The sequence below is a fragment of the Ambystoma mexicanum genome, chromosome 3p (genome assembly GCF_040938575.1).
Source record: "Ambystoma mexicanum isolate Mex_15411 chromosome 3p, UKY_AmexF1_1, whole genome shotgun sequence".
NCBI classification, from domain to species: Eukaryota; Metazoa; Chordata; class Amphibia; order Caudata; family Ambystomatidae; genus Ambystoma; species Ambystoma mexicanum.
This window is the reverse complement of record NC_090925.1, coordinates 264,389,131-264,413,497: the sequence shown is the minus strand read 5'-3', so window position 1 is coordinate 264,413,497 and position 24,367 is coordinate 264,389,131. Positions and strand designations below refer to the sequence as shown.

At 47.5% G+C, this 24,367-nt stretch overlaps 1 protein-coding gene across 7 annotated transcripts in view; it reads right to left on the bottom strand.

The window, feature by feature from the left end:
- The window catches only part of DIDO1 (death inducer-obliterator 1), a 624,211-nt gene that overhangs the window by 284,458 nt on the left and 315,386 nt on the right, over positions 1-24,367 (bottom strand). For 5 of the 7 annotated variants that reach the window (XM_069650767.1, XM_069650768.1, XM_069650766.1 and 2 more), the window contains exon 2: positions 211-409. In XM_069650767.1, coding sequence (XP_069506868.1) covers positions 211-307 — 97 coding nt within the window. In that variant the 5' untranslated portion in view covers positions 308-409. Of the gene's footprint in view, positions 1-210; positions 410-16,137; positions 16,323-24,367 lie in introns of all 7 variants that reach the window. The other 2 variants (XM_069650761.1, XM_069650764.1) reach the window with 1 other exon arrangement.

The window sequence follows — 24,367 nt, the reverse complement described above, 5'->3', positions numbered from 1 at the left end:
CATTAACGGGCAATCACACGGACCACAAAACTTGCATTGCTAGACGCTGTATATTTTTCAAGTTCCTGCAACAGATGTTTCTTACAATATAGCACTTTATAAATGTAATGCAATATAGTCACTTGCAAGCATGACATTGGAAAGTAGCATTCGTGCTTGGAAAACTGAAGCACTACAAATAAAACGCAGACATTCAGGAACGTCTCTTACCTGACACGGGATTCTGGTTTGGTGTGAGCTTCCCTTGTAGGTCGAAATGGAACAGATTACTGGAGGATGGAAGCAAAGACTCTAGTTCACTCAGCATAAGCCCCAGAGCACACGCCGACTTGAAGGGCTGGGATGCACATGCTTCATCGGGAGACCAACAGCAAGGCTCAGATATTAATCTTCCAGAAGGCTCAACTTCCTGGACAAAAAACAACGGCGTTTGCAAAAATTTACTACACGTAAGGATACAAATACAAAACACCAGCGCATGTATGGCTCGTTTCAATGCTCCTCCCGACCCTTAAAATATGGTTACTGCTAGGTTAAGCTGTGGATAGGAGTTGTGCTCTCATACACCTGCTGCTATCCATGCATGTGGTTGTAGCTATAAACCCTTGTCAGACCTAATCAAAGCGTTTTAGTCAATGGAACCGTCTACTGGAACGTGTAGGCACTTCGATTAAGGAGGAACGATAAAGCATGTACCTTTGTTAACTAAAAAGCCGGGAATGGCTGAAGGGGACTCCCATGACTTGGGTAGCTAAGCAGTTCTGGCTTTAAGAGTACCGAGTACAACGAGAAAAAAGGGAAACTCAGAATTGCCACACCAAACAAATAACCACCTTCAATATATAAAGATAAGAGACAAGTTCAACAGTCTGCTGATTTGTCACCCCATTTCACTAAAAGCGCACAATAGAGAAAATGGAGTGCCCCTAGAGAGGTCCAAAATACATCTGCACACATGCACCGTTTGAGGCATAGTTTAATCACAAGGCACGTCTGGTGCCACTATAGGGCACGTTGGGCCCTCGGGCACTCAAATGGTTCCTTAAATAACGACAAAGCCAAAGAGGGTCGCCTGGACAAGTACAATAAGGTCGTTAACTTAAATGACCATCCAAAGGAACACACTATACGGTGGTTGGAGTAGCGGTTGCCGGGATTGGTCACCCATAACAAGATTAATCGTAAAAAACATCCTAGTTTGTCAATAGATGTATGAAAAAAAGACAGATGTATGCAAATCAAAGTGGACGCATTGCTTTATCCATAAAAAAAGCCTCCGTTGCTTTTGATCAGTGTGAACAAGAGTAAACAATCAGCGACAAAGGGAGCAGGGGGCAAACGTATCAAGGGCAAATTAAGTCTCAGGAAAGCGCAAAAACTGAGGTGCACAAAATATGAAATGGGCTCGTGAGAAGCACAGAATAGAAGTGGAAGGGTCGACAGCTACGGTTAGAAGGAGGCGGCTCGGGGAGAAACGAGTTAAGCTGGGAGGGCAGAGTTGAAATGCAATGAACGAACAAACGAAGGGTGCCGACGAGGGCAAGGTAATTAAGAGACTTATTTTAGAACACACCCAAAAGAGAAAGTCACCAAGTCAAGCGGCTATTTTGAATGCAGTGGAGATACCCGTTATGTGAAGTTTCAGTTAGACTTCTAAAAACCGACATTTACAGAAATTGATAAACCATATTAACGTGGCAGTGATGTACAATCCTGCCAACATTGGAATCCAGACATTTTTTGCAGCATGCTACCGTCAGTGTGGTATTGGCTCACCGAACAGACTTCCAATACGTACAACCTAAAAGTAAAGAGAAAGGTCTTAAGGCTTTTTTGGGAACTTAAAGAGGTCCTACTTAAGACACAGAGGGAGGCTATTCTACAGAAGGGAGTCCGCTGAGCAAAGTGATCGACCTCCAGCTCTCCGTTTAGCAAACGGATTCACACGCAGGGAGTTGGTGCCAGAGAACTGCAGGAGTCTAGAAGGGGAGTATTTGGTCAGGAAGCGTTCGAGGTAGAGTGGTCCCCGACCCCAGATAGCTTTGTGGATGACAGAGGGATTTGAATTTAATTCGTGCTGAGACCGGGAGCCAGAGAAGGCTTTTTAGGGCATGAGAGATGTGGTCCCTGGGCTTCAGGCCAAGGATAAGTCTCGCTGCCCTATTCTGGGTTAGCTGGAGGGGTTGCAGGGTGGACGAAGGAAGATTAAGGAGGAGGCTGTTGCAGTAGTCTAGCCTGGAGAGAACTGGAGCACAGGTAACATGGAGTCTCTGGGGGAAGGTAAGGATGGGTAGAGTTCCTTTGAGAAGGAAGAGCTAAAGTGGAATGTCCTGAATATGAGGGATGAAGGAAAGGGAGGAGTCAAAAGATGACTCCAAGATTAATGACTTCAGGGGAGGGGGCAGGGGAGAGCCCATGGAGGAAGACCAGAGTGAAGGGAAGAAGTAGGGTGCAGGGGACCCAATAGGGAGAATCCCAGTTTTCCTGGCGTTGTAGCAGAGGTCATTAGCAGTGAACCAGAAGGAAGTTTAAAGAAGAGTTGTGTTGTCAGCATAGCACTGGAAGTTGGGGGAGGAGGAGGAAATCAGGTGTGACAGCAGGGAAAGGTATATGTTAAAGAGCCAAGGTGAAAGAATGGAGCCCTTGGTGTGTGGGGGGGGGGGGGGGGCGGACGTCACAGGTAGAGTAGGAAGTAGGGGAGAAAAGGCCCAGAATTATTTTGAAGGAACTGGTCAGTTAGGAAGGAGGTAAGCCAGTTCAGTGCCTGCTCCGAGATACCATGGGTATCATGGAGCCTTTTTGGGAGGATGGAATGTTTCTACAATTGGGCACAACTAAAACGAGATCAATTGAAGAAAATCCCTTCTGAGGTTACCAGCATCTTCAGAACAATCGTGGAGTGTTTTAAAGGACTCAAAAAGGTCAGATATCCCAGTAAATTGGCCCATCTAAGAAAATTGGCCCGGCCAGCTAAAGAGCAGACTCCATGACAGTACCCAATCAGATTAGTGATAAACACTGAAATATCCACTTAATTGTTCAAGAAGGTGCATTGCTGGATTAGATATGGCATTGGAATGGATTTTAAACTAAGCCCTAATTTAGACCAGGCACGGCAGCCCATGGCATAGTGCAAACTCCCTCAGGTTAGCTCGAAATTGTGTTAAAAAAAAAAAAAAAAAACCACAAACAAAAACCTCCCTTCTCCATGGCTAGCAGGACATACTCTACATTTACACTATATTGATGCACCACAATCTCTGCCACTTTCAAAGCCTTTTGGCACTTTAATCCCAAACCATCTCTTGCTGGCCTTGGAGTGGATTGGGGGAAGAGGTTAAGGGAGGAGTGCAAGCCAGTTGTCTTGATGCAGACAAGCTGGGAGAAACTGATCTGTGCACTGGTAAGCTTTTAGGCATTTTTGGGACTAGATGGGTGGATAAGTTTGGTATTAAGTGGTGGTTGATTGGCGACGACAGTCGTGTGCTTTCAAGGTCGCAGCCAAGGCCATTTGGCAGTGAAGGTTTCCGTTTTAGGTTGATGTGGGGGATGACATTTCCATTAGGATCGAAGGTTGGATGATTATTTTTCTTGGCAGAACCATTGATTGGACAAATGTAAATGGCTTTTGTATAACACAACTTCAGCCATTCCCGAGACCTCGTGGCGTTTGGTGCTGCAAATAGGAGGGCATGTAAGAGTCTAGGAAAACCTATTGTGTGAATCCCGATATGTAACTTCACAAAGCAGAGAAGGGCCCAGTATGTGTCAAATTGGGTTAGTACACCTGGGTTTTGTATGACCAATTGAGGCCGAGGGAATAGTTTCTTACCTGTAACTCCATTTCTCCAGCATTGGTATCTTTCATGGATTCACATGCTTAGAATATTCCCCGTCGTCAGACCGGGACCCCTCGGTACACATATATAGCCTTTTTCAAAGGAAAACTTTCGACACTTGTGTCCGATCTATGTCCTTCTAGGACCCGCCTACGCATACTCCGCAGACCGTGCTAGTATAAGAGGCCCGCCCCCGCGGCTCCCCTTCTGATTTCGGCCCCTCCAAAGTAGGAAGGGTTAAATTTATCACATACATTACATACGGGGAGGTTGGCGGGCGCATGTGAATCCATGAAAGATACCAATGCTGGAGACATGGAGTTACAGGTAAGAAACTATTCCCTTCTCCAGCATTGGATCTTTCATGGATTCACATGCTTAGAATAGATTGTATAGTAGTAACGCTTGAGACAGCGGTGAGAATGTAATGTAACAATATATATCCTCACCCTACTACACAATGCATATCTCCCGTAGGGATAAGTTAAGTCATATAACATTGCCCACATAAAGTATATCGCCCTTAAGAGGGTAGATAACCGAATCTCCACAGGGAAGAGCTTACCTTACTGAAACAAATGGCGCAGGACAGCTCTTCCCATCTGCACCTCGTCTGCATGCTGCCTGGCAAGGCAGTAGTGGCGGGTAAACGTGTGGGGGCACTGACCATGCCGCCGCTTGGCATATGTCCGTCAGCGGAATCCCAGCCCATAACGCCGTTGAGGAGGACATCAACCTTGTAGAATGAGCTCTAGGATGTCCTTGCAGTGGCCTTCCGACCTTAGAGTGACAAAAAGCAATCGTCGACGAGAATCATCTAGCCAGTCCCCGTTTAGAGATTGCTTTTCCTCTCGTCGACGGACCATATGCGAAGAACAGTTGCCGAGTAGCCCTGATGTCTTGTGTACGATGTAGGTAGAATTTCAGGGCCCTCTTAACGTCCAGGGTATGAAGAGTTTTTTCTGCTGCCGATGGAGTGGCGAAGAAAGTAGGCAGAACCACGGATGAGTGTTTGTGGTATACCGTCGGAACCTTCGGGACGAACATAGGGTTAGTTGCCAGGACTACCTTGTCCTTAAAGAATCTTAGGTAGGGCGGGTCCACGACCAGCGCTTGTAGTTCCGAGATACGTCTGGCTGATGTAATAGCTATCAGGAATGCCAACTTCCACGAAATGAATTTTATGTCGGACGTGGCCATAGGCTCGAAAGGCGGTTTCATCAAGCCTGCCAACACTGTGTTGAGGCTCCACGTCGGGGGAAAACTTTTCACCGGGGGGAAGGCTCGAAATAAACCCCGCATGAAGTGTTTTACCAGTCTGTCACTGAATAGGGGAGACGACTGCCTCTTCCTTGTGAACTTCGAGATGGCTGCCAGGTGTACCTTTATCGATGAGGGGGACAATCCCTTTTCTGCCAAGAGGAGCAGGTAAGGTAGAACTTGTTCCGGCGTCACCAACAATGGTTGTAGGCCCCGTTGTCCTCTACACCATTCACAGAATCTGCGCCACTTATAGGAGTAAGATTTGTTAGTAGAAGGGGCTCTAGCCGCCTGTAGAATGTTTTGGCAATCCTCTGAAATGTCTAAGGTGCCGAACTCCGAGAAGTCAGGAGCCAGGACGTAAGGTTGAGACTGTCCGGGTCGTGATGCCACACCGTGCCTCTGTCCCGGGATAGAAGGTACGGGACTTTCGGAAACGCTATGGGATGTTCTAGCGATAGATGGAGGAGGTCTGAGAACCACGGTTGCCTCGGCCAGTATGGAGTCACTAGAATCACCCGGCAATTGTATCTGCGTATCCACTGTATTGTTTTCCGTATGAGGGGAAACGGGGGAAAGCATAGAGGAACATGTCCGTCCATGGGAAGGAGAACGCCTCCCCCACCGATCCCTCTTGGGGCCGTCTGCTTGCAAATTGCTCGCATTTGTTGTCTTTGGTCGCGAAGGCGTCCAGAGGGGGGTGACCCCATTTCTCGGACACTTTCCTCAAGTGACCCGTGTCCACTTCCCACTCGTGTATCTGGGCCATGCTTCTGCTGTGGGAGTCGGCTTGGCCGTTCCTCACTCCTGGAAGGTGATGAGCCACGAGGGAAATTTCGTGTTTCGATGCCCAATGCCATGTTTTCTGGTCTTCTATGGAAAGAGTCCTCGATCGTGTCCCTCCTTGTTTCCTCAGATAAAACATGGCTGTTGTATTGTCGGTCAGTATCCGCACTCGCGAACTCTTGATGTGTGGTAGGAACGCCTTCAAAGCCCATCGTACTGCTCTGAGTTCCAGTACGTTTATGTGTAGGAGTGACTCCGTTGGAGACCAGCGACCTTGCGTTTGGAGAGCACCCATGTGCACTCCCCATCCGGTTAGGGACGCATCCATAACTATGGTGCTCTGAAACTCCGGCTCCTGTAGGGGCACACCGTTGCTCAGATTGTGGGAACTCTGCCACCACTGGAGGGTCCGACGTACCTTGTCGTCGTCGACGGTTATCCTGTCCGACCACGATCCCTGAGCCTGTGTCCATCGGTCCGTGAGGAATTCTTGGACTGGCCTCATGAATAGTCGACAGTTTCTCACCAGATGGATGCAGGATGCCATGGCCCCCAGGACCGAAACATACTTTCTCACTGAGATCCTGGTGTTTCGCCGTAGCCGGGCCGCTTGTTGAATGAGTCTTGAGGTCCTGTCGAGGGAAGGTTTCACCAGCCCTGAGTCTCGAACTGTGCCCCCAAGAATACCAGCGTTCTCGATGGCCGCAGAGAGGATTTCTCAAAGTTTATGGCGAATCCTAGTTGTTGTAGAAGCTGCCTGGTGGCTTGCAGACTTGTGTTGGTCGACGCTGGGGAGGATCCCCTTACCAGCCAGTCGTCGAGGTATGGGTATACATGGTGGCTTTGCTTCCTTAGCCAGGCAGCCACTGGAGCCAGGCATTTTGTGAACGTTCTGGGGGAGGAAGAACCGTGAATTGGTAGGGAGTTCGCCCTATTGCAAAACGTAGGAATTTCCTGTGTTTCCGACACATTGGAATATGGAAATACGCGTCCTGTAAATCCAGGAACGCCAGGAAACCTCCCTTTTGAACTGCGCGGATCACTTCCTGCAGAGTGAGCATCTTGAATTTTAGTCTCTTTAAGGACTTGTTGAGATCGCGTAAGTCTAGAATGGGACGCCATTTGCCGTTCGGCTTTTTTACGACGAAGTATCTTGAGTAGACTCCTTGACCTCTCTGATGTTGGAACTAATTCTATCACGCCCTTCGCTAACATGAGTGTAACCTCTTGTTGCAGTACCTTCATATGGGACTGAGCGGTGAACGCAGGTGGAATTTGCGGAGGGTTGTGTTTGAATTGCAGAGAGTGTCTGTTTCTTATGGTGTCTAACACCCATTGGTCCGTCGTTATCCTTTCCCATTCGTCGACATATGCTGAGACTCTCCCCCCCCCCCCAGAACGGTGCGTGGTATGTTACTGCTGATCTTTATTTTGCTTGTCTCTCGACGACGATGGGTATGATGGTCGTTTTCTGGAAGACGAAGTTTCGTCGACGGTTAGCCGATTGTGAGGCACGTCGGTATCCCTGGGAGGGGTAAGCCGATCTGGCAAAGGATCTGTCTCCAGAAGAGAATCTTGAATTACCTTAAGCCCCTCTAAAGGGACGAAAAGACTTGTAACTTCTGCCACTCTGGAGGGCACCCAATGAACGTGCCGTGTCCAAATCTTCTTTCATCCCTTTTAGGGCCTCGTCCACCTTCTCGCCGAAAAGAAGGTCTCCCTCAAAGGGCATATCTAAGACCTTGTATTGCACCTCTGGCCTGAAGTAGGTACACTTAAGCCATGACTGTCGACGCAATACCACCCCATTGTTGACTTGCTTGAAGCCTGACTCAGCGAGATCCACCGCGATGTTTATTGCGTGATTTGAGGCTTCCTCACCCTCTCGGACCAGTAGCATCGCCGCCTTCCTCTGTTCTTCTGGAAGATGATCAAGCAGCGGAGCTAATCTGTGCCACATCTCCCTACCGTATCTGCCCCCAATTGCCAGAGAGTTTGCGGCCTTTACTGTGGTCGCTCCCACGGAGAGCACTTTCTTGCCAAAGGCATCTTGGCGTCTCGCCTCGTTCTCAGGAGTCGTCGTGCACTTGTGCTGTGCCTTTGCCTTCCTCGCTGCTGCCGCCGACGCCACCGAGTCCGGTGTTGGTTGGGAGGATAAACACTTGGGGGTAGACTCTGGAGCCTTAAACTTTTTTTCTAGGCGTCCTTTCACTGCTGGTTCTGAGAATGGGTGTCTCATTGTCTGCAACCCCTCTTTCCATACATGGTCCAGTATTGGTATCGAGAACACCGACCTCCTCTTGCCCACGTGGTCGAACAAAAACAATCCTTTTTCTATTCTTCTTGGGACAGACCAAATTCTTTGCATGCCTTCATCATAGAATGGAATGACGCGATGTCGTCCGGAGGGGACGGGTGAGCTGGGCTTCTGGGGTTTTCCAACTCTGACTCCCAGGTAGGATCCCTGGAGGGGGATAATGAGATATCCGACATGGCCCCCCCCCCTGTCGGACTCCGAATCTGGCAGCTCACCTTCCTCCTGTGCCAGTGTTGAGATTGGCGTGCGTGGGTGAGTCGGTTGACGGGACGGGCCCGGCTCGTCGGCGAGTGACTGTGGCAGGCTTGCCTGGGGTAGTCGGCTGGTCCAAAGACTGCAACAAGGACTGAAGCGTGGACAGAATATCCAACGACAAAACCGATTGAGGAGGGGGGCAGATACCGGTGTAACGGTATCTGCCGCTCGTAGCCCTAGGTCTGCTGGGCCAGCAACTCTCTTGTTCTCGTAGCAAAGGCTCCAGGGGGGTCGGGTCAAAGACTTCAGGCCTCCTGTAGGATCCCCGTCGACGAGGCCCTCGTCGACGGGACAGTGGATGCCCCCTGTGCAAGCGGTAGGGAGGCTGTCGATGACTGGACCGCCGTTGACGAAGACTTCGCAGGTGGTTTTGGCGGTCCCGCCTTCTCCACACTGTGCCCGCTTTTACTCGACTCGTGGTCGATCTGTGATGATCGCCAGAGGAGGATTTCCTTTCCTTCTCATGCTTTTTTGATGAGGATGATTTCTTTGCCAAGGAGTCTGTAGTGGAGTGACTTCCAGACGACTCTTTTTACGACGGTCTAGATTTCTTCGCCGGCGGTTCCGACGAGGCCGCTCGGCGCGATGTTTTCGCCGACTGTGTGGAGCCCACCTCCGAGGGGGGGTATGCCCCCGCTCCATCATTCAGCCATGCCACCAGGCGTCGGTTCCGGTCTTTGAGGGTTTTTTGAGAAAACCCCTTGCATATGTCGCAGGTATCCGCCGAATGGTGAGGGTGGAGGCAATATATGCAGTCCATATGTCCGTCCCCCTCGTAAACCTTTTTTAAGCTGCATGTCGCGCATGGACGGAACAGCGCTTTACCTGACACAGAGGACATAATTACTCGAAATCCAGTGACGCAACCTAGTACAAAACAGTAGGACAACACGAGGAGATCCCACAACTTTGGAACTTGAGACGGTTGAAATCTGAAGGGGAGCCGCGGGGGCGGGCCTCTTATACTAGCACGGCCTGCGGAGCATGCGTAGGCGGGTTCTAGAAGGACGTAAATCGGACACAAAAGTGTCGAAAGTTTTCCTTTGAAAAAGGCTATATATGTGTACCGAGGGGTCCCGGTCTGACGACGGGGAATATTCTAAGCATGTGAATCCATGAAAGATCCAATGCTGGAGAATGTGTAACACTGCTGTTTGCAAAAGCATCATCCTACAATTATGGATGTTTAACATGGTGGGGAGACAGAATGAAGGATTAAGAGTGGAAAGTGTTGTAGGATGCAATTGGAGGCAGTAAGCTGGGTGCGGATTTGAATGTTGGTTAATTCAAGTCCATATCTGGGTTAAATTAGTTTTGGTTAACAGAGCTTGCTGTACACATTTTCTTCCGAGTTTTGGTAAAATGTCTTGGGGGTAAGCCTGACCTGGGTGTTCGTTATTCGTTAATGGAGCATACAATTCCCTTCATCTGTATTATTGGTCTCTCCAGCTTTGTGGAGTCTAGGGCAATATGACTTCTTGCTTGACTTTTCCATGCCCTTAGACGTGGGTGACGGGGATGGTTGTCTTGATGCTTTAAAGTTTGATATTGAGAGTGACGCTACCTCTTTTGACTGTCAGAACACTTTTCTGTGTATGGGTGTGTGTTTAAAATCGCCAGCTGCTTGAAAAGCAGCCCTGCTAGGTTTGCCAAGAGGTACTTAGCTGTCGCACGGAGCGCTTGTCCTGGTATTATAATTATATTGCCCAAAATTGGCAGCTACGCCACAGCCCCACACAGATTAGTCACGGTTATCTGTGAAAGTATGCAGTGACTGAGCATCAGAAAAATGCGATGCATAGGGTAGAGGAAAATGTGTACATCAGCAGGTGTGTCACCATGCGAGATGTTGCACTGCACGTAGGATGCACATTCTGTGAATTATCTATGAACGGGTGCATTCCTTCATCCAGGTTGAAATACCTCTGTGCCTGCCCTTAGTAGCATTATGTTCATTTAATTGCGAACCATAACCAATTCTACTCGAGTAGAAAATCTTTCTGCAGCTTTTGCATCCAACACACCCTATTTCAAGTACTGTGAGAACCATTAAAAGTCTGAATTTGATTTGCAAGTATGAGACCTTGTGGGCAATAACTGGAGTAGAAAAAGCTATGGGGGGCACATATGAAAACAGTGTTTGTTATGACCCGGTCTGGGTCATAGTGATATAATCAGGATACAGTTGCAGGTATGCTTAATGGTTGCTTTATTCAGGTTCTTCAGTTACAGGTACAAATCAGGTCTCATCAAGTCCATAAGGAGATAGGAGGAAATCATGAGAGAAACCCACTGGCTCCCACCACCCAGGCTTCCTTAGATCAACTGCCTGGGTTAGAACCCATTCATAAACAAACACTCCACGCTAGCTCATGCATTCCACTAATGACATCACCACATACATACAGCATACAGAAGGTGAACCATAGAAAGGAAGGCTAATCCTAACACCTCCTTCCCTTACAAACCATGCAAAGAAAGATTAATCCTAACATCTTCCCTTACAAACCATAGAAAGGAAGGCTAATCCTAACAGTGTTTACTTTACACTTTTATTGACATGCCTCTAATAGTAGATCAGCTGATCGCCTGTATTCCCGTCTTACTCCCATCATTAAGTATATCTACTCTATTTTCACTTCCGTTGTATCATTTATTCAATGTGGTCTAGCATTTGCTGCATGTAACAAGGAACAGAAATGTTGGTGTGTAAAAACTACTTTTGCTGCTTTACTGGCTTTTTGAAAGCAGTAATTTCCCGGCAGCAATAACTTGCCAGTTGTAACAGAAAATGTTTTTGCGATTGGATGTGTAAACGTTTGGGGGGGGGGGGGGGGGGGGGGGGGAATACACCGAGATCCTATAGTTCTTGTGCATATGAAAAAGTGTGCTTGCTGCCCAAGTCTGGTTTTAAAACTAAACCAATTCATTTGTTCAATGAAAACGTAGTCGGGCGTTTGCTTTGCGGTCTTTGTAGTTGTGCACGCATACGATAATACACGTCATATTGTATTTGTTATTTATATAGCACTCTTTCCCAACTTGTGTGGCCTCAATTAGCTTTTTCCTTGGTTGGAACACCCTTGGTGAACGTAGTCTAAGTAGTTGGAGATTCTAGTGGATTAGCTTAGATGCGTGTGTACATGTTTACCATTCCAAGACTTAGGTGGCTGGCGAGGCTCGACTAAGCAGCCCTGTAGGGGTCAGACACGTGAGTGGGTGCTCTGAGGGTTAAAGGATAGATTGCCATTGACAAGAGAGTCTATGTGAGGCCAGCTATACCGGGATCTTTCGGGGGAGGGGGCGGGGGTGCTGGTCGCTGTATGCCCGATGGGCCTGGGTTTCATACTGTAGCCTGTATCAAGAGTACAATAAGCAGAGACTGAGTCAAAACCTAGATTAGAGGGTCCTTTACAGTGGGACAAAGGCCTACGTTTCACAGTGCTAAAGGTGTAAACATATAGTGAACCTTGATCGAAGCAACACCTAGATTTGATGAATTCTGTTCAGGGACAAGAGGCCCGGGTATCCCCATGTAGTGTGATTCGTCATATATAGTAAGCCAAGGAGGAGGCTGCTCCTAAAATTAGGAATCCTCTATGGTGGGCAGGCGCTCCCGGTTTTGCAGTGAAGGATGTCTCCATATTTAAAGAACGAATGGCGTGGGCTACCCCTCGATTCGTTGAGGGGGGCTTGGCTTCAAGGCCGTAGTTTTCAGCCTATTCTATATTAAGTATCCATAATGTAACAGTCATCGATGGCTTGTTGTATCTATCTTGGGGAATAGGTTTACGGTAGGGGATTTCTAGTGTTGGGATCTTCCCAGGATGAGCGTTGCGGGTGAACAGTGGCAGTGAATGGTTGATGTGCGTGTGCTGGCCAGTGCTACTTATCTCAATGTTAGTAGTCTGAAGTGGACTGGTGCGCAGAGTTTCGCACTGAGTGTGATGAGTGTAGCCACAGCGAAGGCTGCTGACTTAGTTCGGGTGCTTGTTGGGTTTGAATGAGTAACCTGCATATCTGGAAGCAATTTGCCGATTATGTTCAAATATTTGACTATGTTTTAAAGCAGGGGTGCACAACTGATTTTGACAGAGGGCCGAAAGTACCTTACATGAGGGCTATAGTGGGGCGAAAAGTAAATGTGGGCGGGGCGCTTTTTAAACCCCCAATTTCTACTAAACACATGGAAAAATAATGTTTTTGAGGGGTAACGATTTTTATTTGCATTTCAAACTTACATTTTGTACTACACATTTTCCATTGTTATAATTTATTTCTATTAAGTTATTGTATCTCGCATGTTTAGTTAACTTATATATATTTTATTGACCCTAGATTGGACATGCCGTCATTTTGGACTGCTACAGTTTGCTATTTGGGTTGCCCAAGAGGAGTATGGCCTTCATTGAGTCAGGTTTCCTCAAAAAGCCAAAGATGAACATCTCCCAACTGTGCCGGTTTTAGCTTTATTATTGGGTTCACTCTTGGAGTGCAACACTATGCCCCATGTCCCTCACCCCCAACCAAACACTATGCCCCTTGGCCCCCTCACCCCCAACCAAACATTATGCCCCATGGCTCCCTCACCCGCAACCAAACATTATGCCCCATGGCCCCCTCACCCCCAACCAAACACTATGCCCCATGGCCCCCTCACCCCCAACCAAACATTATGCCCCATGGCCCCCTCACCCCCAACCAACCACTATGCTCCATGGCCCCCTCACCCCCAACCAAACATTATGCTCCATGGCCCCCTCACCCCCAACCAAACACTATGCCCCATGGCTCCCTCACCCCCAACCAAACACTATGCCCCATGGCTCCCTCACCCCCAACCAAACATTATGCCCCATGGCACCCTCACCCCCAACCAAACACTATGCCCCATGTCCCTCACCCCCAACCAAACACTATGCCCCATGGCCCCCTCACCCCCAACCAAACATTATGCCCCATGGCACCCTCACCCCCAACCAAACACTATGCCCCATGTCCCTCATCCCCAACAAAACATTATGCCCCATGGCTCCCTCACCCCCAACCAAACATTATGCCCCATGGCACCCTCACCCCCAACCAAACACTATGCTCCATGGCCCCCTCACCGCCAACCAAACACTATGCCCCATGTCCCTCACCCCCAACCAAACATTATGCCCGAACCCCCCACCCCCAACTCAGCACACTCTCAAACATGCACCCATACAGACCCGAACCCCCCACCCCCAACTCCAAACCCCCACCCCCCAAATCAGCACACACAAACATGCACCCATACAGACCCCAAACCCCCACCCCCAAATCAGCACACACGCACCCAACCAGACCCGAACTCCCACCCCCCAACTCAGCACAAACATGCAAACATACAGACCCAAACCCCCAACTCAGCACACAGACCCGAACCCCCACCCCCCAACTCAGCACACACACAAACATGCACCCATACAGACCCAAACCCCCCACCCCAAACCCCCACCCCCCAAATCAGCACACACAAGCACCCAACCAGACCCGAACCCCCACCCCCCAACTCAGCACACTCTCAAACATGCAAACATACAGACCCAAACCCCCACCCCCCACACACATCCAACACCCCCCCACCCCCGCATCTCAACATACACACAAAATACATTCAAATCCAAACATCCGACACATCCAACACCCCCCCACCCCAACATACACACAAAATACATTCAGATCCAAACATCCGACACACATCCAACACCCCCCCACCCCCGCATCTCAACATACACAAAATACATTCAGATCCAAACATCCGACACCCCGTCGCAACATACACACACAAACAAAGCAAAACAGACCCGACACACAAACACAAACAGACCACTTACCGGAGACGTGCTGGAAGGCAGGCAGGTAAGCAGGAACGCTGGACTCTTACTACGGCTGGCGTGGTCCAAGGCTGAAATGCCTTCCGGCATCAAGCCTTATGGTCCACGCCAGCCGTAGTGCTGGCCCTCCATTGGTGCAGCACACACGCATTACGTGGCTCGTAGGAGCGACGTGATGCGTGTGTTTGCTGAGCCAATGAGGGCCAGTGTTTTGTCCGGCCCGGAAGACAACAAAGACTTTCCTAATGGAGGGCGGCCGCGGGCCGCCCTCCATTAGGAAAGTCTTTGTGCCTCGCGAGCCAGACAAAAGAGCATGGCGGGCCGCAACTGGCCCGCAAGTTGTGCACCCATGTTTTAAAGTAAACAAATGAGAACATACAAACCGATCATCTAGCAGATTCAGAAAACAAAAACAATATAAGATAACGTCCTGAACAAGTGAGCAAATGAGCATAGCGATGTATTTGACAGCTTGGTGTACACAAATATTTATCTTACGTTATCAAAAGAGATCGGGAGGCTCATATGCCATTTCTCACCTACCTTTACTCTAATGCAATAGCTCAGGCTTGGCAGTGTCGAAAACGACACCTAATAGCTCAAACAAAAAAAAGTGTCCACATTGGGTTGTCTGGAGGGTGTGCAAGTCCAGAAGACGCAGGTGAAAAGGCCAAGCACCCATTCACTTGCTAACTCGACACGGGTTGCTGGCAGGTATTTGGCCACCCTACCCACCACCGTATTTGGCTAAAATGAACGCACGCATTCTAAACTACCCGGATGAATCTCCCATACCAAGGGCGTTCACCTACACCGCTTTGAGACCATACCAATGGGAATAGGCGCTATACAAATGCCATATTGCACTACAACAGCCTAAAGTTAACCATGGGTGTGGCGTCTGTGCGTGTGCACATGTATGCTTGGGAATGTGATTAAACCATTATTAGCCAAATATGCCTATTTTACAAGAAGGACAAAAGGTTGGTGGAAAAGAAGAACTATTCCCACGTAAAGGGCCATACAACCATAGCTATACAATCCCCACCGTAAGATACTACACAAGTCCTGTAAAAAAATATAGTTCATGTTTATGGGTTGCGTTCGCTTGTGTAAAGATGGCTAACAAAAGGGTCAGTTATTGATCAGTCATACCTTTAGTAATGGCGCACCATTTAGGCGTGTCTATTCAGCTCTTGCTTTGCGTGGCACAAATTGGGCTCAACGCTACCTCCCACTGCACCTCTTTTAGAGACGTTCACTCGCACAGGTTACTTAAACGTGCAAATTCAATAGCCAATGCCACATATTCAGAGAAATAACCCATATAAAAGTGTGAAATTCGGAGAGTATAGGTTTTTTTTCTTTCGGATAGGACATCCCGTTTCAGAGTCGAAACCTTCTAAAAATCTGTTTATTACTTTGACTCATACCAGAAAATGCATAAGTGAGTCCGGGCCGAATAGCAAAAGGTTCGGATGACTCTCCATTCACATGCGCAAAGTATCCTTAAAATAGAACTAGCAACAGCCACCAATGTCTCACATGTCGTCATAATTTAGCGCGTCAGCCGTAGAAACAAACCCTTCTTATTTCAAGTTTGCTGTGCTTCAGAAAAACGGTGCAAAAGACCAACCTCAGCCATCCACCACGTGCCCCTGTCCGCGGCTGCAGATTTTAAAACAACTGCTTTCAGGTCCACAATTTGAGTAACATCAATCACAGAAAACACATTAACAAGCATTTGATACAGCCATAACCGGATGATAATTAAAGACACAAAAACCTTAGTATGTGACAAAGTAAGATTGAATACCTGCACTATTTGGCACTGGGCTTCACTGCCTGAAATAACGTTCAGGTCCAAGGAATCAGAGACCGGAGGCTGTTCAGATTCAGAACTTAAATACTCTCCTCCCGCGACGTTGCTGTGCAATAATCGGTCAAGTTCTTGGTTCAGAATCTCCAATTCATCACACATCATGCAATTTAAAGTCAAATCTGCCAGAAGGAAGAGGGAGAGTCAGCTAATTGCTACCTCTAAGATTTTGATCTAGCAAGTTAAGGGAAAATCAACCATACTACCTAGGTGACCATCACAGTAATTCAACCACACTCCAGATTTTCACCTGTTAACGTCTGTGTAGTTTGAAATACGCAATGTCGATTCACACTTGCTGTTCAAAAATAAAAATGTCTTGCATTTCCTACCATTCACCCAAACATCACGTCACCAACATGAATCACTTTCATGGCAAGCTTCAGAGACCACGCAGGAGTAGCTTACACAAACAAGTAATCGATGTCCGGCTATAGCCACACGTGGCAGAGAGCTGAGTCTTGCGGTTCAAGAGTTACTTGAAAACACACTGGCTCATTTCCCCCCTACAACGTTTTGACAAGTGTTACTTGCCATGCGAGAAACCGTTATATGAAGACTATTAATCCGTGCTTGGAAAGTCTGGCGAGATCGATGCCTTGCCACGACGGAGTGACAATTTCAAGCACAACTACTGACTGCCAGAATAAATACACATCTACTCCACATGCCAGAGCTTTAAATGACTCCAGCAAAAATAGCATGTTACATTGCCAATGAAGAGTCCACCCACTAGAACATTCATAGATGCACTACCTTCTGACCTTTGTGTTAGGCCCTTCGGTCACACTCTCTAAATATGCAATCATGATAAAAGCACACACCTCTGCAGGGAACCCAAGCCATCATGTCAGTCCAAATGGTAAAAACTCCCAATATAGGGCATCCATTACTTAAAAGGTCCCCCAACTCTGTTGCTATTTGTTTGGGACGCAAGCACACTAAATTCCAGTCACTGATATTGGCCACCTGCAAACCACTCCTCAAACTAATGGCGATGCACATTTTGGGTGAAGGGTACATTTCTCGATCCATCAAAGCAATCACTTCTGGACCAGCAACGAAGCAGGCCAAGAGCTTAAGTCTCTGCTGCCTTGCACTGACACCACCATATACTGTATGACAAACTCTGATCTTGTCCACTCCGCAAGAAAATTAGACTAGGCAAACAGCAGTGCACAAAGCACTTCAGGAAATTCAATCAAACCAAAAGAATTCATTGAGGCCTTTATGAAAGTCACTGCACGCAAACTGCTTATGGCATTTAGGGAACAGGTGAGATTAATAACCAATCCAATGGTGCAATTTTGCTGACGGGTTAACAGTCAATGCATGGGCACATCCAAGCCTGTAGCCAAGTTAGGAAACAAGAGAATTGATTAAACTATATAGGTAATCGTTTCATGAAAAATGATCACAAAGATCAGGTGAGCGAAGAATAGCTTTAAGGGAACGTTGGGGATTAAAGGGGCACATCACCACACTGTGTACATGTATCTGCACATGCAAGAAAGATGTGCCCAGAAACAAACACGACATAATGCTTTAAACAAGCCAGAGACTCTGAAAAGAGTAAGAAAAACCTTTCACACACGTACCGATACAGAAACGGAGTAAGCTGGGTGGCTAGGATTGGGATTTCAGCAAAACAGGATAAGTGTCCATCATTAAAGAAGATTGGGAAGTAAGCCTATGTGATTCATTTTTTGTGTGAAATATTAACATTACAATAAGCTACACCATATTGGAGGAACCTATATTGACTCAACCCATTCTTCCTATTTATAGTTACATCCGGTTGAAAAGAATTACACTAAAATGCTAAAAGAAATAGATAGTGGCCAAGTGGACGATCCCTTCAAATTCACCCCTGCCTGACCGTTAAACTTCCCAAATTATCATCTTGAATTACTATTTAGTGTCCTAGCACAATATCCAATACCTCTAATAAAATCCTCTCTTCCTAGGGATTGTGTAAAATAGGGTTAAAACAATCATTTTCATTTTTTTAAGCTATAAAGAATAAAGTGTGCTACTTTTTAACATGCAGTCCTGGCAATGACACAACACTTCTATTTACAGGAGGAACCTTGCCATACCCAAGAAATTTGGAGATAAGCTGGTGCGAGTGATGGTCATGGCGTAGGGCTTAAGCATGGTTACAGATACAGCTTGTTGGGTAACAAAACCACATTGTTTGGCGCATCTTCAACAAAGGCCCATGGATTGGCGAGCTTGCACTGTATGTCAAAAGTATTGGGACTACAGATGGAAGTATGTTTTTTAAACAGTAAAAGAAACTCAACATTTTTGTAATTCATACACAAACGCACTTAATTCACACAAAAGCAGAAGTCATTACCATTGACTACTGTACTCCTAATCCATATTCCGCACCCCAGTTTTATTCATGGTTTGAGCCATAAGCCCAAGGGGAGAGTGGATCATGGCCATTTTCAAGCAGTAAATTAGGCATGAATCTCGGTATGAATCTCAGTATGAATTTCAACATGGTCATTAACATGCAATCACATCTCAGACAGTTCATCTGCCCAGGTTGTACCTTACCGTTGTGCAGTTTAGTGTGGATGGAGGAGGAGGAGGAGGGGGGGGGGGGGGTGGGGGGGGTGCAAGGGGTATATGGAGGAAGGACACGATGGACAACTAGTGCAGTAGTCACTATAGGCAAGCATTACCGCATAGACTAGAGAACGGGCAAGTGGCCTACACAGGTCACTGCAAGACCACAAGTTACAAGCCTGGCTGGAGAGGGGTTTTTAGGAAGTGAAGTGTCGGACGGCTGTAACTCTCCACAACAAAGTAGACTTAGCTACCATCTGTCAACATGAAGAACCACTATAAAAAGCAGAGATGCACCCAAGGAAAAAAGTAATTGGTCCTATTCAGAAAAAACCACCAAGCCAGCCTTACATGAGACTGAAGACCCCTTTCAGTCTCAAAAGAGGGTCAGGAAAAAAAAAAAAAAAAAAAAAAAAAAAAAAAAAAAAAAAAGAGATTTGATTAATATGCCACCCTGACTATCACCACAGCAGAAAGGCACAGACATTCCTACATCACGAGTGGAGAGGAAATGGTGCGTTATCAGCTCATTTGGCGTGTCCCACATTGTGTGTGCCCATTCAGAGTCAGGCGCCTCAACACCGACTACATATAGGGTCAACAGTGAGAGGAACTCGGGGGCGTGGCTATGGGACCACACTGTAGGACGCGTTTGTGTGGCTCCTACTGATCCGGTATGATCCTGAGGCATTACTGCGGCTATAAAGTGCGTTAATGCACTTCCATTGCTGTTCGTACACATGAAGAGCTGTGCAGACAGATGGATATGCAGAGTGCAGTAAAAAGATGGCACGATGATAAACTGTCAGCGGAAAGTTGGCGGCCGACAAGACGCAGAGAAAACAAGATGGCGGATGCTGGAACAAAGAGCTGAGCGGACATTGACTATGGCTGCATCACGCGATAACAGCAGGTCTGTTGCCAGTGACCGCAGTCGGAGACAAGATCAATATATAGGCTAACTGCACTGTTGTAATCGGCTCCAAGCATAACCAAGGGGAGGTGGGGGAGAGAGAGGGGTGGGTGGTCTTGCCGCATGGGTTGTTACCCAGATAAAAGCATTGGAGGAGCTGTGGTGCCGGAACGGTGAAAAACAAATATCGGCAGCCGGAGGCAGCGTGATCAATGAGGTACATTCTGCATCTGCAAGGGCCAGCATGCGCTGTATGGGAGGATTTCAGTCCCTGCCCACAGCATACCAAACCCGAAGGGGTTAACAGTGTGGGAACATTGGTACACAAAGCGTGGGCAGAACGCGACGAGCTGCGGGTGATACCTGAAGATGTTGGAATATGCAGAAGTGTGCAAATAGAACAGACATGAGTGCAATGCGGTCCGGCCCTGCCCGAGAAGCGAGGTGCAGCAACACAAAGCTGTTTCCAATGCAGTACAGCACACATAAATGAGTGCTGCCATCGGAGTGTTTCATGAGGTTTCCAATGTGGTCCGGCCAAACATCAGAAACATTGTTCGGAGAACGTGGTGAAGCAGTGTTTGAACGGGGGTTACACTGTGGTCCGACATGCTTGTAGTAAAGCGAGTAAACACAGATGGAGGGCAATTTTCACCTAAGACAGGCCAAGGACTAAAGCCTGGGACTGTAGCGAGAGGAGGGCCGGAGACATGGACAGTAAGTTGCCGAAGTAACTGCCACAGCAGCGGTGAAGGCAGTAAACCGCAGTAAAGTGTGCTAACAGCAACCTGGGCTAATTCTAGCCTTTGCACTGCGGAATCATGAAAAAGTCTAACAGTAGGGGACTGCGGTGGATAGGAAGAGCATATTGGAGGAAAAGAACTGTGGCTGCTGAATAAGGATAAGACACTTAGCGCCTCCAGTGAGAAAGATACCGGAATACGTGCAGCACATGCAGGGTCAGAACGGATTGTATGAATCTAGCATACAGCAGGCACAAACGGTAAGAACAAGTACTGAGGGCATGACAAGTTGAGGTCGAGTCGAGACAAAAGGATAGCACTTTAATTGTTGTGCTATACGGCTGCTGGAGAAGACAGGAGGTCCAGCACAAGGGCTGTGATACTCACATGGGGTGCAGAGTCACTCATAAGAGGACTCAGATTATATACATGGCCTCCTGGTATGGAAGAGGTACGAAAGACACAGCAACAAGGAGTATGGGGAGCACTTCAATGCGGAGCCTGTGAAGTAGCACAGACTGCTTCCCTGACTGCAATGGGGCATACTCTGGTGGTCTGGTAGAGATCCTAGGTCCAGGGGAAAACTAGTGGAGCCACCCAACTATGCAAGCCTGGGGCAACACACCAACTTAAAGTGATGCACAAGTATGGGAGAAGTCATTGATGGGCAGAGACGAATGGGAAATTGCTGGCATATCACAGGTACATTGTTCAGAGCAAGAGTTGGGACGCAACATCCGTGGATGAAAGCGTCCGCCTACTCGAGTGCCATTTTGTTGTGTGGAGAACTAGGTGAGCAGGGAGACACAGGACCAATGCCCCTACAATTGAATGCAATCATGACATCCAAATCAGAGCATGGCTAAGCAACCTACACCGGGAGTCTTTGCCAAGCCCGCTGCAGCAGCGGAAAATGCTGGCTCAATAAACCTCAGAGAGCAGATGTTTGAGAAAGGAGACCAACGGATCCTAGAAGAAATGGAATCCCTACAGGAATCTCTAGAAGACAACATTGAAGCCATCAGCAAAGATGTGAACTTGTTAAGACATGTGAGATCACCAACTGAATGCACAGGAATACTGGAAAAGACAATACAAGCGGCCCGAAAGATACCTCGGAAGAAGTCAGGGTACTGCAACAAGTGCGTAACTTGGAAGATAGAGCTGAGGATGCAGATCACAGAGCTAGGCCGAACAAAGTAAGAATTATAGGGTTCCCGGAAGGAGAAGAGGGTGCAAACCCCATTGAGTCCCTGTTGGAGCAAGAAATGTGTACAGGTGCCCTTACTCAGGCTTTACAGCCGAAAAAAGCGCATAGAGCATTGATGTGGAAACCACCGCCGGGAGCTCCACCAAGGCCAATCATAGGCCGTATATTGAACTACCACGATAGGGAGAAGATCCTAGAATACTTTCGTAAAGGGAGAAGACTACCCAAAGCATGTCAGCCGCGATAACTGCATATCCAGACTACACCCTACAAGTGCAGAAGCAACAGGCGATTTACATCACGGTTAAAAAGATATTACGAGCGGCTAACCTGAAGTATATGTTGCTGTACCTGGCTAGCCTGAAAGTGATCTACAAAGATCAAACTTTTCTTCGACAACCCAGAAGATGCATACACATGGATGGAAACGCAGAATTTGCTGACCGGAGAGGAAGCAGGCCCAAGCAGTAACGAGCAAACACAGATAGACGATCAGAACGATTGCACAATGGCAGAGGACTGTTAACACACGCTTAAGGAGAGCAAGTATTGATAACTTCAAGAGCCCACGTAGGGGCGCTCGCTTGAGTGCGCACTATTCAGGAGCTCCCTAGCCCTAAGAGTGGAGCTATTAGTTCAGATACTAGCAGTTAAGTATCCACCTACTGTGCCCCACGCACCAGGACAAGACCCTGGAGCGGAGACGAGAAGTGGGGATGCCCGAGCACGAGGGACTGAGCTGGGAAATTTTTGGGGGGGGGTGGGTAAGGGAGTCGGGGTAGTTAGGGGGAGTTAGCCTATGAGTACACACTATTTGCTGAACTTGGATCTTGAACATTGGATTACGGTTATGTGCCCGAGCTTATAAGTATGGCAGGGGAACTTTAGTATCTTGGAATGTCAGGGGCCTCAACAGTTATATCAAACCTAATAGAATGACACAAATAAGGAGTCATAAAATTTAATTGCACTCCTGCGAGAGACTCGCCTCACAAAAGAGAAACAGATTACACTAATTGAGGGGCATGACACTGGGCTCGCCCTACTCCGCATACGCACAAGGTGTACTAATATGGGCCTTTCAAGACAAAGGGCAGGATGTTTGTACTGCGCGGGTAGGTCGAACACAGAATTCTGTATAATTAACACACAGCTGCTTACTTGCGCACGCTATACCCATTAATAAGCCCACACAGGGACGGTACATTGATATGGTGGGGTGGCGATGAAAACTGCACGATTAACCCTACACTGGACAGATCGGATGATACATTTACACACCCGGCCCATGCCGCTATAAAGTGTTATGCATTTAAGCTTTCAGACATATGGCGGACTATGCACCTGCAGGCCCGTGGATATTCACATTACTCTGCTCCCCAAGACCTGTACACCAGACTAGATTATATTTTTACGGGAGACGACACCCAGGGGAAATTCGAATGTGCAGAATATTGGATGGCATTAATGGCCAGGAAGATCTCCCTAGAGGGAGGGCACGCCAGATCGTTGCCCTGCAGCAGGAATGCTCAGGACACTGGGATAGATTGAACAAGTTGAGTCATCGGAAATGTGTAGATGCAACATGCAGAATGAGAAAACGGGATGCTTGCTGGCCTGCATATACAAAAGCAAAAGAGCGGAGTATCATAATTACAGCTAGGCATGGGGAGATCTGCGAGACACAAGACAAACAAATGTTTCAGTGAATTGTATACGTTGCTGTACGAGGAGACATCAGAAACCCGGGATGCAGAGATAGAAGAAGCTTAAGGGCTGATGGATCTTACTCAGCTAGATGCAGAAACGCTCAAAGACCCCATAACGAAGGAGGAGTTAGAACTTACTATAAGAGGGTTGCCATCAGGGAAGGCTCCAGGTATGGATGTAATACCAAGTGAGTTCTATAAAGAATTCATGGCAGAGAACGTGCTGGCAATGCTGCATGAATCCCTAGATAAAGGCATCTTGCCGCTGTCCTTAAGGGAGACTATCATAGTCCTGTTACTGAAGCCAGACAAACCAGATACTGGGTGCGGCTCTTACAGACCCCCACCCTTGCTGTTAAATGTAGACAGGAAGATACTGAGGGCTCTGGTGGCTAACAGATTGAAGCCAGTAATCCACAAATGTATACACCCAGATTAGTCGGGCTATGTACCAAACAGAAATCTCACATGCAACTTAAGGCGACTACACCGTGTAATTCACCACTGTCAAGATAGCACCGAGCGTATGGTAGTAACCTCACTGTATGCAGTTAAGGCCTTCACTCAGCCAGGTGGCCAGGGCTACTAGCGGTGCTAAAATGTATCAGCATGGGCCCCATTATATCAAATGGGATAAGCTACTATATAGCAACCCAGCAGCGAGTTAAAATAGGCACCACAATATCAGATTAATGGGAATTAAGCAAGGGCACCAGACAGGGCTGTCCCTGGTAATTTAACCTCAACGTAGAGCCATTGGCAGTATACTTACGGATGTAATATTGTGATGCAAGCATTAGTATACAGGAGAGCACACCTGATTTCATATGCTTCTTTATGTACAACAAGACCAATTTACAAGATATATTAGATGTGTTGGTATGATATGCTGACCTTTCAGGGAGAACGATAAATGCACAGAAGTCAAGCATATTCCCACTAGCAGGGTACACAGGAAAACCCCTAAACTAGATGCAGAGGTTACCGACTAAATGGGAAATGGATACATTTG